This window comes from Belonocnema kinseyi, chromosome 3 (genome assembly GCF_010883055.1).
Source record: "Belonocnema kinseyi isolate 2016_QV_RU_SX_M_011 chromosome 3, B_treatae_v1, whole genome shotgun sequence".
In the NCBI taxonomy this organism is placed as follows: Eukaryota; Metazoa; Arthropoda; class Insecta; order Hymenoptera; family Cynipidae; genus Belonocnema; species Belonocnema kinseyi.
Genome location: NC_046659.1, coordinates 70,385,788 through 70,401,108, shown reverse-complemented (window position 1 = coordinate 70,401,108; position 15,321 = coordinate 70,385,788). Strand labels below are relative to the sequence as shown.

General features: G+C 26.1%; 1 protein-coding gene across 3 annotated transcripts in view; it reads right to left on the bottom strand.

Annotated features, from left to right (window-relative positions):
• LOC117170341 (histidine--tRNA ligase, cytoplasmic) overlaps positions 1-15,321 on the bottom strand; it is a 32,525-nt gene that overhangs the window by 14,558 nt on the left and 2,646 nt on the right. Inside the window, exons 2-4 of one of the 3 annotated variants that reach the window (XM_033357077.1) lie at positions 10,417-10,728; positions 5,364-5,573; positions 1,024-1,245 (exon numbers count right to left, since the gene is read on the bottom strand). In XM_033357077.1, coding sequence (XP_033212968.1) covers positions 1,024-1,245; positions 5,364-5,573; positions 10,417-10,728 — 744 coding nt within the window. Of the gene's footprint in view, positions 1-1,023; positions 1,246-5,363; positions 5,574-5,682; positions 5,826-10,416; positions 10,729-15,321 lie in introns of all 3 variants that reach the window. The other 2 variants (XM_033357079.1, XM_033357078.1) reach the window with 2 other exon arrangements.

The window sequence follows — 15,321 nt, the reverse complement described above, 5'->3', positions numbered from 1 at the left end:
GTAAACTCAGAAGATGTGGACTGTGACTGCACCATATATCTAGTCGGGAGTGGTGCTGACTGAAAACAGATGATTTGGAGCAATTCGCGCGCCATTTGTTGGCCATTCTAAGGACTTATTGAACTACCCTCGTAACTAAATAATCTTCAAACATAATTATTTGATTAGAACATTTTTTCTTTAAAAAAATTTTTTTTAACGATTTACAGATAGTTTAAGAAGAAAAAGTTTTATATTTTTTTGAAATTCAAAGGAGCTAAAAAATCCTTTTTAGAAAAAAATTTAAAAAATGACTTCTTTCACTCTAAAATGCATATTTTTTTAAGTGTTTGATATTTTTTCTTCAATTTTTACTTCAATACTTCCGAGATACGGCGCTTCAAAAATAAAATTAGTCTTATAGTGTTCGTTCCAAAGAAGGTATTGATTCTAAAAAAAAACTTCCGTTTTGAAAAATGTAAACCGTACTTTGAAAACCGTACTTTGTAAAACGAAATACCGTATAAAAATTATAAAAATAAAAATTATGTGAAAATTACATAGAAAAATAAGTTTTCAGGTCATTTTTTAATCGGGCGCCATATGTTCCATTTTCTTGAATTTAGTACGTCTTGTTAAAGCGCAAATAAGTTCTGGGTTTTATATACCCAGGATGCCCTTTAAGGGTTAAAATTCCCTAAAACGTTTAACATCTTTTGAAATCCCTTGAAACTTCTAAAAGCTCTAAAAAACTCCTTAGACTTTTTAAAAATACTCTAAAATCTTAAAAATCACTTCTGATTATTGAAATCTTTCAAAAATTGCTCGGAATCTTTAAAAAATACTCTGAAATATTTCAAAATAATTCAAGAAAAAAAAAGTAAAAAAATAAAGTAATATTCGACAATAATATACATTTTTTAAAAGTTCTCTTATGGGTTGCAAATTGGGTAGAATAGGGCATATTGGGACCGGTCGGTGAGGCCTGAAGATTTAGAAAGCATCAGATTAAAAAAAATGAATTATCTTTGTAGAAGTACTCACACATTGATAAAATTCGCGATATCGTCCTTTTGTCATCGCAGGATTATCTCTCCTGTAAACTTTGGCTATGTGGTACCTTTTGATGCTCGAGATCTTGCTCATGGCCAAGTATCTCGCGAAAGGAACAGTTAAGTCGTACCTGAGAGCGAGAATTTCTCCGCCCTGATCTTTCAGGTCGTATATAAGCTTCGAGTCCTCGCCATATTTTCCCGTGAGAACTTCCTGCACAGAAAAAGCGACTTTAACTTAAGATTTTTACTAAGAAATTCTTGGAAATTAGGGATAAAAGAAAAAGGGTATCAAATTTAGATAATGCACTCCGAACCCTCAAAGTGCATGTATGGTAAAAATTACGGTAAAGTGCATCGTGGGTACGGAACACCCCAGCGTATTTATTCATGTATTGTTTAACCCCTATTAAATATTTTGTCACAATAAAATTATCCGATATAGTTTAAGGTATTTTTTATAAGGTAGAGTTGATTTTATAGCCATTTATTTAAGTTTGTTAAAAAAATTATTTAAAAAGTGAAAAATTTGTTTTTTTACTTATAAAATTCATCTCACGCAATTTTAATTACTTGAACCTGAAAATTTACGACTATAATTTTGAAATAGTGTACTTTCATCAAAAAAATATTGCAACATGGGTGCTCTCAAAAAAGATATTTATTTACACAGTTGAAAAGTCAATTTTATGATAAAATGATGATTCAGATTTTTCGCTTTTAAATCGATTTATTATTATAAAAATTGAGGAACTTTGACATGTAATACTATAAAAATACAAGAAATTGAAAAAAACGACATATATAACTGTATTTTAACAATTATATTTTATTCAACATATCCACAGTCTGCTCTCGCCTGACGCGCTGCCGTAAGTAGTAGGTCATAACAAAGAAAATAGTATGAAATAATAAAAAAAATTATTTCACTGCACATGATATACTTACGTTAGAAAGAAAACAAAAATCCATAAAATTTCAAAGAAATGCACTAAGTGCATACTGAGTGTTAATCACCCCACGATTTATTTACCTACACTTTCAGCAGCTGCTGCTGGTTAGTTAGCGTTTCCAATTAAAGCCAGATGGCGACTCTAAATCAATTTTTTCGAATTAAGTATGGTTTATAACAGTTTGAAAATAGCTTGGGGTGTCAGATACCCGAAACGCCCTTTAAGGGTTCAATATCTCCATTCAAATTTAAAAAATAATAGAAGACGACAAAAGCCAAATCTCATGTAGAGAAACCCCTGATTTCCTTATGGGTTTTAACTTTTTGACAAGTTTGTTCTTATTACCTTGAAAAGTGTCTTAAATAAACACCGAAACGTTGGTAGAATTTTTGATTGTATTACATTTTTTTTTAATATTTAAATGCAGAAATGTGTGGTCAAAATTTGATGGTTAGATTATGTTTTGATTTTCCAAGAATTTCTTAGTTAAACTAGAAAGTTGGACCTTAGTGTGGAATGTAAACTTTGATGTTCCCTGAACTTAATTTCTCAAATTTTCGTAATATTTTCGTCAAAAAGTCTCTTAGTACATGGTTATTGCAATAATTTATGTAACTCAGGGATCTGAGATAATCTGAGAATCAGTAGTTAAATTTTAGGTAAAATAGGAGATTTAATTTATTATTCATGTTTTAATATCATTAAGAATCTCGTGAATATTTAACGAAAGTGCTCTCTGCCTCTAAGAATACATTAGAAAAAGATTGAAAAAGATCAAAGATTGAAAATGAGGTAAGCCGAAGAATTGAAAAATATTCCATGTTTAACTAAAAAAGTACTTTTATCAAGAAATTTTGAATCTTTATTCTTACCAATTTTTTCGAGTTACATTCGAACTGAATTAATAAAATCCAATAAAAAATCGAACTACTTTTAGTTTTTTTTTTTATTGTTTTATTATTTGTTTATTATTTGCTAGAAAGTTTGATTATTTCGTTGAAAATTCAACATTTGTTGCACAAAGACATTCTTTTCGTTTTAAAATTCATCAATTTGGTTAAATAATTTCTTGTTTCTAGACTGAAAACCCTGTTTTCATTAGAAAAATCATCCTTTTGGCTTAAAAAATCAATAATAAGGTTGGCATTTTTTTCCTTTCTTGACTGGAAAACTTCTTTTGGTCAAAAAATCAAATATTCTGATAAAAATTCGTTTTCCTTGGCTTCATTAAACTACTTTTTCTTTCGAATTAAAACCCTTTTTGGATCAAATATTAACTATTATATTTTTATAAGAATTCATCGTTCATGATCGACAATCTTTTTAATTAGTTACAAATTTTATTCATTGGTTGAAAGTTTAATTATTTAATTAAAAAGTAAACTATTTTCTAAAAAAATCGTCTTCTTGGCTTGGAAATTCATCTATTTTTATAGAAATGAACTCTTTTTTGTTTAAAAGTCACAACTATTTATTTGAAAATTATTCTGTTTTGGTTGAGAATTCAACTATTTTGTTAAAAATTTATCTTCTGGTTGATTTTTTTTCCAAATTGAACTGTTTTATTTAAAATTACTTTTTTGTGGTAGAATTTTTATTTCAAGTGACAGACTAATTTATGCAAGGTTGAAAATTTATCTGTATATTTGAAAGTTTAACTATTTCTTTGAAAATTTATTTTATTAAACAGAAATTTTTTCTGTTTTAGGTGATAATTAAACTTTGTTTTAAGTTCGTTTTTTTAGTAGAAAATTAATCTCATTAGTGAAAACATAATATTTTTGGTTAAAACTGAGTTTTTTGGGTTCAAAATTCACCTTTTGTTCGAAACTTAATGTATTTTGTTGAAAATTGGTCCTTTTTGGTAGAGAATTAATCTTTTGGGGTTCAAAATTAATTATTTGATTGAAAATTCATTTTTTTTCTTGAAAGGTCGCCATTTTATTTAGAAATTCATTGATTTAACTGAAAATTTAACTATTCCATTTTTTGTAGAAATTTTTTTTTTATAGGAATTTAATCCTCTTGGTTGAAATTTAATGTTTGGTTGATAAGTCCAATTTTTACTAAAAATTTATTTTATTTGGTTGACACTTTTTTACTGCATATATAAAAGTTCTATTATTGGTTGAAAATTCAATTTTTTGGTTAAATATATTTCTTTTTGTTAAAAAATAATTTTTGTAACTGAAAATTATCGATTGCATTTTTAGTTGAAAGTTTATCCTCTTTAGTTGAAAATTCATTTGTTTGGTAGAAAAATAAACTATTTTGTTGAACATTAGTTTTTCTTTTAGTTAAAAATAATTATGTAACTAATAATGTAACTTTTCCACTTTTTTCTGGAAATTTATATTTTTTTAGTTAAAAATTCGTTTCTTTTTTGTGTGGCAATATCAATCTTTTCGTTGAGAATTCTTTTTTTTTTAATTCATCACTTTGAAAATTAAAACTTCAAATATTTCGTTATTGATCATTTTTTGGTTGAACACATCATTTTAGTTCAGAATCAATTTGTTTTTTTGAAAATTTAATTAATTGACTTACATTTTTTCGGTTGAAGATTCACTATTACGCTTTTTTTGAAAATTCTTATTTGTTTGAAAGTCAACTGTTTTGTAGAAACGATTAGTCTTTTTGGCTTAAAAATTAGTTTTTTTTTCTGTTGAACATTCATAATTTTAGTTGAAATTCCTTTTTGGTTGGACTTAAACTGTTTTGTAGAAATGATTCGACTTTCTGGCTTGAAAAATCATGTTTATGATTGCGAATTCGACAATTTGGTTGAAAAATAAACTACTTCATTGAAAAGTCCTAATTAATGTAGGAACTAAGCTGTTTTTTTTTCTAAATATTTAAAATCAAACTATGTTTCTTAGTTACAATATTAAATATTTCGTTAAGAATTTAGCTAATCCGATTATAAATTCATCAGATTGGTTGAAAGTTGAAACTAATTTGTTAAAAATTTACTTTTATAATTGAAGATTGATCACTTTATTTGAAAACCTATCATGTTTGGTAGACAATTAATATTCCTGGTTGGACATTAATCTTTTTAGCTGAGAATTCGACTTAAAGAATTTAAAATCGAATTTAATATATTAAACACAATAATTTTAATTAAAAGAATTATTTATTCCCCAATTTTCGTTTCGGGTTTAGTTTCTTGACTGAATCCTTAACGATTTCTTCGCTTTTGATTTTTAGGATTTCTGTTCATGATTTAAAAAATAATAAATCGCAACCATGATTGTAAAAAAAAGGGAGAAAAAGAGGAAAATTGGGTCAAAATCCTCAATTTTAGGTGCTTTTTCAAATTTGAGGGGAGAAGGAGAGACAGACCAAGATACCTGAAATTCCGAAAAAAAATACAAACCTTGAGTTCAAAAATGGGAGTGTCAATAGTGACTGCCCCGTGACGTTTAAAGACAGCGACAATTTTGTCCAATACTCCGAGCCGTAAGGCCATTTGTTCAGGATTGTAGTCTCTCGTACCTTTGGGCGTTTTGAGTGTGAACTTCTGAGCGACATTGTCATCTCCTATTTGGGCCTTTAAGTTTAATAATTTGGCTACCCCTTCCGATATCTGAAAAAAAATAATGAAAAACGAGTTGTTATTCCGATTGGAATGGTCGCAGTTCGAATATCAACTCTAGCTTTTCTTTGCGGTGGACATTTCAAAATTTGTCTCGTACCTTTGGGGTCACGACCGTCGACGTGTTGCGAAATTGTCGGGCAGCGAGGATGAAATTCGTAATCGTCGGACGAAACATGATTCGAGGAGGAAAACCGTAACCAGAATGAAAGAGAAAAGTCCGCCTCAGTGTTGATTATCGAACTACTCAAAACACCAGAGATAATTTAGTTAGCAAGCTTGCATCCATGCAGCCACCACAGAAGAATTTAACTTCAATTTTTTTTCAAATTTACTGCATTTTTTCAATCCTGAGAGATTTGGAGACGGTGTATAAATTAGAAATAGGTATTTTCACTTCAACCATCAGCTAATTTGACGTTGTTAAAAGCTGAGGGGGAAACAAAGGATCAAATGCATGAAACAAAACTTTATTTCTGTAATATCTTTGTAATTAATAATCATTATTATTATTTTACTATTTCATTAAATAGTAATTAAAAAATAAAAACTGTTTTTGCTAAAACATTTATATAGCAAAAATGAGCTTTTACGAAGATATCAGAAAAATAGGGCAAAAATTAACTGAATGGCATGCATTTGGTTCCTTGTTTTCCCCTCAGCAATCTACGAAGTGTCGATTGAAGTGAAAATACCTAATAGTATTTCTCAAACGGGGGAAATGTGTCTTTGGAACTGTTTTTTAGATATGCGTGATTTATTTACCATAAGTGGGTCATTTCAAGGAGACCGCAAAATTTCATTTTCAAAATTCCCTGACTTTTGTCAGACGAATTTTTTATTTTGTCCGGCCATTGATATTTAAAGACCGAAATTCTAATATTGTAACAGTTTTAATGTAGAATCCTTTTTAAATGGAATAAAACAATTTAAAATTAAAATGTATGAATAGTTAATTTATTATTCTCAAGGCTGCCACAGTCTAATTGACTTTTTTTTAATTTAAAAAGTGACCCATTTCAAACAAAAAAGTGACTAAAGATGGCCAATGTGCCAAATAATGTGAATGTTTTTTTAATTTAAAAAAAGTCAAAAAGATTCTATGCAATTTATAATAGTTCCAGGTCAATTTTAACGAATTCTGGACAAATTTAAAAGACTTAACAAATTTTAAGTTACAATAAAATTCATAAATATACCTTGAGAGCTTTTAAAATTCCTTAAAATAATTGAAATCCTCGGAAAACTTATAGAACCATTTGGAATCATTCAAAATAGCATATAAAAATAGCATACATTGCGTATTTTTAATTTCTCTTGAAAATTTCTTGGGATTTTTAAAAATCTCCTCAAATCTTTCAAAATCATGTAAATCCCTTATAATTACTGAAATCACAAAAATCCTTGGAATCTTTTTAAATTCCTTGAAATATTTAGAATTATTTGAAATTCCATTAAATTACTGAAATCAGCTGAACATTTTTTGGAACACTTTAAAATATCCTATAACAGTTCAAATTCTTTCAAATCTTTTGAAATGTCTTGTAATTTTTTTAAACTGTTGAACATTTCTTGAAATTTGTAAAAATACCTTAAAAACTTTGAAATTCCTTCAAACTATCAAAATTAATGATATAATCCTTGAAATCTTGTACAATTCTCTAAGAAATTTAATGTTCCAATAAATAATTGAAATCAATACAAAATTCTTTGGAATATTTTTAAATGACCTAAAATATTTTTAAAAAACCCTTGTATTTTTTTTTAATGTTGACAATTTCTTTATATCTTTAAAAATACCATAAGATCTTTCAAATTCATTAAAATCCCTTCAAATTTTTTTAATCAATTAAAAATTCCTTGGAATATTTTTAAATTCCCTAAAATATTAAGAATGTTTTGAAATCCCATTAATTTACTGAAATCAGTTGTAATTTTTTTTTTAATATTTCAAAACCTGTACATTTTTTGTAAATAACTTACCATTTCTTTAAAGCTCTTGATAATTTCTTTAAATATTTTAAAATATCCTAAAATCTTTGAAATTTATTGAAATCCGTTCAAATTATTTAAATCAGTTAAAAATTCTTTAGAGTCTTTCAAAATTTCCTAAAATATTTCAAATGCTTCGGAATCTCATTAAATTACTTAATTCAACTGAAAATTCTTTGGAATCACTTTAAATTATTGAAATCTATTAAAAATCCCGAAGTATTTTAAATGCCCCAAAATCTTTTGAAATCCCTTGAAACATTTTTAGAGCTCTTAGAATTTTTTGGGAATTTTTAAAAATACTCTTTCAAATTTGTTGCAATCCCTTTCAATTTTTGACATCAATGGAAAATTACTTTTAAGTCTTTTAAAATTGGCTTGCAATCCTTGAGAATTTCTTCAATCTTTAGAAATATCTTCAAATATTTTTAAATCTTTCATAGCTTACGAAATCCCTGAATTCTTGTGAATAAATTCTTTGATATCCGTTAAAATATCATAAAATTCCGTTATATTATATGAAATGTGATACTTCATGAAATACTGAAAAATTTATTTATAATATTCTCTAAAATCCTTGGAAATTTATTAAAATACCTTCAGAGCTTTTAAAATCATTGAAATACACAGAAACGTTATAAAATCGTTTGGAATCTTTAAAAATATTCTGAAACCTTATAGATCCTATAAAATCGTTCCATATATTTCAAAAATCCGATTAGCTGTTTCGAACGAAGAAAAAAATTCCCGGTCATTTCTCGGTTCGCAAAAATATTTGAAGGTAAATTAAATGAAAAAATCCGAACTCTAAAGCTGAACATTGTTCTATTTGAATTAATGAAAAATAAACTGCAAATTAAAGCACTGAAGATGGAACTCTTAAATTGTATACTTTTAAAATTGAATTTGAAAGTTCTTTACTTAAAAAGTTTTATATTCAAGTGCTCAATAACTTATACCTATAAAATGGAAAGTACGAATACTTTTCAATTGAACAATTTTAAATTAAATGAATTTGAACTGAAATATTTGGAATTTCTAACTTTTATAAATGGTAGAGTTCAAAAATTGAGATTAATAAAAAGAATATAAATCCGTGTTATCATAGTCAATGCTCAAAATAGAAAATTCAATGAATAAATTCGATTTTTTCAAAAATTATAGTGTTTTAAACAATTGTAATTAAAACTTGAACGATTACATTTTTTTAAATTGAACCATTTTTAAACTAGAAGTTGAATTATTTTTTTTAATAGTTTAGATATCGGTAAAGAGCTTACATTTTTTATTGAAGTATTGAAAAACTGCACGTTGATTCAAAATTTTTCAAAATTCAAAATTATAATTAAATTTTTTCATAATTTCTAAATGTTTTTTAAAATTATTTCAATTTCAAATAATTTTTCAAAGTAAAAATGATTTTCAATTTTCTTAACAATCTTGAGAAAATGTTTTCATTCTTGTGAAGCCTTTCACAATTCTTCAAAGCTTAAACATTTTTTGTTTAAAATATGCAAAAATATACATTTTTTTTTAATTAGATCATTGCTATTTGTAAGGGAATTTCGGTACGAACAGCTGGATTTTGATTAAATACACTTTGTTCAAATTATTAGAAATCATTTAAAGTTTTTAATTAATTTTGAATCTCTCAAAACATCTAAATATTCTTATTAATGCATCAAAATTCAACAATTTTACTTACAAATTGATCATTTTTTAAATATAATAATTAAAATCGTAACTTTCAAAGCTTAAAAGCTCCTTAAAATTCTAAGTATTCAAGGATTTCTATTTCAAACAACTCAGTTTCAAATTATTTAAATTTTTTACGACTAAAGCTATTGAACCTGTTTAATTTTTAACGTTGAACCCTGGAAATTCTTAAATTTTGAATGGATTTAGAATCATCTTCAAAAATCAATTATTGTTCACTTTTTGAGACTTAAGCACAGTTCAGTTTTTAAAATAATGAGTTAAAGTATATTTACAGTTGATCAAGTAAAAAACTTTTTTACAAAAAATTTCCAAATTTCAAAAGCTTTTCATTTTAAATTGTTTAAGTCTTCAACCAATCATTTAAAAAGGTACCTCTACAAGGCAGCTAAAATGGTTAAAATCGAACTAAGATCGATTTTTGTTCCAAAACTTGTAAAATTCAGTTCAAAAAATAAATTTATTGTCATTTCCCGGTCTTAAAAAATTCCTATGAACATTCGTTTAAATATTTTAAATCATTTGGAATCCCTTCAAAATAATTGAAAAAGTATTACGAATTCCTTCGAATCTTTGAAAATACTCTAACAAATTTTAAATAATTTGAATTCCTTGAAACTTTTTTAAGCTCTTGGAAACTCTTTGAAATTTAAAAAATACTCTCAAATCTTAAAAATCATTTGAAATCCCTTCAAATTATTGGAATATGTTAAAAATGTTAGGAATCTTTTAAAATATTTCAAAAGAATTTAAAAAAAATTTAGAAATAGGTATAGATCTGAATTTAATAGTGGTTAATTTATTAAACAAAACAAAAAGTATTTAACAAAAGTGATTGTTTGGTATCCTTAATTATTTCCCTGATTTTACTTTGTATTTTTATTTATATTTATTATACTGTTTATTTATTCTTGTATTTTTTTGTACATATTTCACGAATATTTTACGGTATCTAATCTAAAAAATGGAAGGATGTCAGTAACCATATTCATCGAATTCGACCTCAATGCTTCTTTCGCAAAATCGCGATTTCTAGTTCAAGTATTGTATTATTTAATTATCAGCTTTAATGAATTAATTTGTGTTTCTCTGTGGCAGCGCTGCAAGCGTACAACTACTGCCTCACCTTTTTATCTAAATTTTTATCGTCAGAAACTTCAGAACTTATTAGGCGATCGACTTTCTTCACTAAAGGTGAAATTTCTCCTTTTAGAGCAGCGAACTTTAAGCGCTCAGCTGGAGTATAGCTGTTCATATTATCATACCATCTTTTCAAGTGAGGCCAACTTGTTAATTCACCATTTATATGTTTGGTACACAAGTCAAATAGTTTTGCATCCTTGTCCGTCGGAATCCAGCCACAAATATAGCTAACTTCTACCAGCTCTTTATTTATTAACGCTAATTCTGTTTTTATTTCTGCAGAGGTTCTAGGTTCCTAGGAACGAAATCAGGTTTAAAAAAATTTTCAAAAAAAAAATTCTGGAATGAAGTTACTCTAAGGTGAAAAATTATATTAGATTGTTATTATACTGGTAGCTACATATGTTTCACGAATCTTGAATCTGGACTAATTAGAACAGAAATTTAATTCTTACATCGAATTAAAAAATTGGGAAATCAGGGTGCCTACCCGATGGATGACTCTTGATTCCCGATTTTCTCACGATCAATTTTTAATTTTTTCCGGACAATTAAAAGAGTTCAAAATTCTTTAAAAAGATTTTAAAACATTTCAAAGATTTTTTATTTGGAACAGGGGATTTTGAAAAAAAACCTTATAATTCTGAGTTGGAACATCAGTAAATTCTGATTGGCAACAGATGATTTTGTAAAAGGATTATAATTTAAATTCGGAACAGGGATTTTTTAAATTTCCTCTTTCTAAACGAGAAATACAATTATTTTGAAAAATTCCTGTCCCATGTGAAACGAAAATTCTTTATCCGAAAGTATAAATTATAATTTATTAAGGAAATCCCCGATTCCAAAGTGAATAATATCAGTTTTGCTCTCGGGAATTCCCTGTTCTCAGTCAGTTTCATTTATTTACAACATTTTTTATTATGATCAGTCGTTTTCCAAATTGCAAAAACTGAACTGAAAATTAAAGCACTCTCTTGAATTTTAAACTTTTAAAATTAAAGTTTAAAAATTTTGTTATACAAAATTTGTTTATTCAAATGATCAATAATTTACACATATAAAATCGAAGCTAATAACATTCTTCAATTGAAAGAAGAGTTACATTTTTTAAATCATTCATTAATTTATATTTAAAGTTGATTAACCAAAAACGGCTTTTATCAAACATTTTCAATTCCAAACGTTTTAAAATTGTAATGGCTTAAACCTCTAAAATTGTATTTCATAATTCTTCAAATTAAAAAATTAGATGAGACTAAAGAATTATATTAAATTACAAAAAAATTTAATTATGCATTGCAAACTGAATGATATAATTGAAAAAGTTAACAATTGAAATCAACATTTAAAAATTGAATTCGAAACTTTTTAAATTTGTAGATAATTTCTCAAAAAGATGAAGATAGAAAGATTATGTTAAATTGCATTATATCATCATGTGATATGAAATTTGAGATATTTTAAGTGAATGGATAGATTTTTGTTTCAAAAATTTGTTAAATTACTAGTTAAAAAAATTGTTAAATTATCAGTTAAAAAATTAAGTCACTGCTATTTTCCGGGGTTTACTGGCCTCTATAAATATTTATTTACCTAATTTTCTATTATAATTCAGAGATATAGTATTAGAATTAAAATTCCTTTCTCAAATTCCCGTTACATGTAAAAAATTCCCTGTTGCAAAAGTATGCGGTTAAGTTCTGAACTTTCAAATGAACGAAATTTTGTACTAATGACTTTTCAAACCAGAAAAAATGCTAAAATGTTTGTTCATTTACATTGGAAATAATTTATGATTGAAAAAGAATTACAATGCATAATTTTAATTGCAGTTCGATCAATATTTATGGGTAAATAGAAATGTCGAAAAATATTTCGTACATTTGAATGTTCAGAACTTCAGGTACATGTTGCAGGTCCAATTATAGTTCCTTTCCAGAAATTTCATCCCCTAAACTAACAAATTATAATTCATTATAGAAATTCCCAGTTATATCTAATTAAAAAAACATTATTTTTTACGGGAATTCTCAGCGCCAATTGTAAAAATTAGATTTACGTATTGAAATTCTCTGCCTTAACCTCAAACTTATAATTCTTCACAATTCCCTGTCTCAAATTAGAAATTATAATTCTTTAGAGAAATCCACCGTCCCAACTTAGAATTATAATTCTTTCAGAAAATACACTGCTCCAAGTCAGAAATATACTTAAACACAAAATTGTCGATTATAATTAATAAATAAAGAAACTCCATTTTTCTCAAATTTCGAGGGAAATTTCAAATCCTCGCCGATTTTTATTTGCAAAATAAAAATGTTTATTTAAAACCAATTCTGATTGTATAAGAGGAATTTAAAAAAAAAACTAGTTCCAAACTTGGAACCGGGGTGGTTTTAGTGAATTCTCTTTCAAGAGAAAGTTATGATTTTTTTTACACGTTCTCCGTTTCATCTCAGAATTAGGATAATAAAATAAATCAAACTACTTGTAATTAGCATTTTAGTGCATCCGAGAGAAAAATTCCGTTCACTAAAGCACATTTCCGGCATGGCAGACACCCTGGAAATAATACTTATAGAATATTAAATGAAGGCCTCCAGTGGAGAACGAGATAACCAACATTTTTATCGAAAATAGATTTATTGCAAAAAATTTGTTTTAAAAATCAAATACAATACTTAACAAAAATTCATATTTTGCGGAATTATTAGCTACAATTTAATGAGGAAAAAAAATTGTCTTATTTTTTTGCGGATAGTTAACATACCAAGTATGTTATACTGTCTTATTGCAATCTTGAATCCTGATTTTCTCAATCTTCAATTTTAATTTTCTCGTAATAAAATAATTATTTTGGATAAAAAATTTATTATTTCCGTTCAGTACTCCAATATCTCGGAAGCAGATTTTTGTTTTTGAAAAAAATTAAAAACTTTATTTACTCTTATTCAGAAACTTATTATCTCGGAAGGATGATTGCACTTTATTTTTAGACTGAAAATATAATTTTTTATCGCAATCCGCAGTCAGGCGTGGTTTAATTTTAGATTAGTGTAACTTTGACATTGTCAACTTCCACATTTATTTCCTGGATCTTTGATAACTTTGCTTTATCCAGCTTTCGTGGCATCAATCAACAACACTTCGGCTCGAGGGTGAATATTTTTCTTATCTCAAAATAGTGATTTCAATTTCACAGAATATTTTTTCGCTCTGTTGAAAAATTCCCATTTTGTTGATTATTTAGCTCTGTACAGCTGCCCTCAAAATACGATTCTATGTAAATTATAGTATTTTATTTGGACAGAACCTCACAAAATAGTTCAATTTTTAACTAAAAAAATTAATTTTTAACTACAAAGAGGAATCCTTAACCAAAAAAAATGAAAGACTTTTCAATAACAGGATGACCGTTTTAATCAAAAATAAAATTCCTGGTTTTTTCCTGGTTCTCAAATATTTTTCCCGGTCAATAAAATTTTTAGAATCGAAATCTAAAGTTAAATAGTAAAAGTACAGGTAATAAAAAATAAACAAACTAATGCATTCAAAGTGAAAGGCTTTAATTTTTAACTTTTCAAATTGAAGTTTAAATGCTTTTAATTTCAAAAATTTTCTTTTGAATTGTTCAATAATTTACACGTATAAACTGGAAGGTACTAAAACTTTTCAACTGAATAATTTCAAGTTTAATCAATTTAAACATCAAAATTCAGAATTTTTAACAGTCGTAAATTATAGAGTTCAAAGATTTAGATTAAGTTCAAAAAATATAAATCCAGGTTAACATTTTCAATACTCTAAATGAAAGAATGAATCAATGAACTTTAAAAATGGTCAACATTATATTATTCAGTTATTAATAAAGCCAATGTATATTTTAATACTTACATTTTTTTAAACTTAGAAGTTCTTAAATTATTTTCATTTTAAATAGTTTAAGCATCCTTGAAAAACTTTAAAATTTTATTTTAAAATCTTGAGAAATCTAGAAGTAGTTTCAAATTTAGCTTTATTTTTGAATTTTTTTCAAAACTTCTCAATAACTTTAAAAATTAATTGAATTTGCCCTACAAATTTTACAAAATCCTGCGAATTTAAAAAAATGTCCTTAAAATGTAGATTTCTTAATAAAAATTGAACACTTATTATTTCTAGAAACAATTAGTGTAATTTTAAGAGATATTTAGAAGTATCAAAAAGATTACAAATTAATTTAGAACTTGAAATGATTTCAAATAATTTTAACGAAGTGTGTTTGCCGAAAAAATTTGGTTATTCGTAATGAAATTTCGGTGAAAATACTCACAAACTAAGTTTAAACGAAATGTAGATTTTTGCTGTTAATTACAATAAATTTAGAGGCTTTTTAAGAATTGTGAAAGGCTCTAAACAAATAAAAACATTTTTTTTTTAATTCTTAGGAAAATTGAAAATGATTCTTCATTTTGTAAAATTATTTTAACAGAATATTCAAAAAGATTTTAAGAGAATTCCAATATTATTAAAAAGGACCCGGGAAGAATTTAAGGATTAAAAAAAAATTTTTTTTGATTTTCTAAAAATTGTAGGAGAAATTTTATCCAGTTTAAAATATGTTTAGAAGTTCTGAATTTTTTTCACAAACTTGGTTTAAGCTACTTGATATCATTTTAAGTTTTAAATTAATTTCGAATCTTTTCAAAACTTCTAAATATCTCTTAAAATTACACAAAATTTTCTAAAAATAATACGTGTTTAATTATCATTTATACATCAAAATTCCACAATTTCGCTTAAAATTAGACATTTTATTAATTAGAACAATAAAAATTGTAACGTTAAAATGTTAAAAGCTTTTCGAAATTTTGACAATTCAAAGCTTTCCATTTCAAACTTTTAA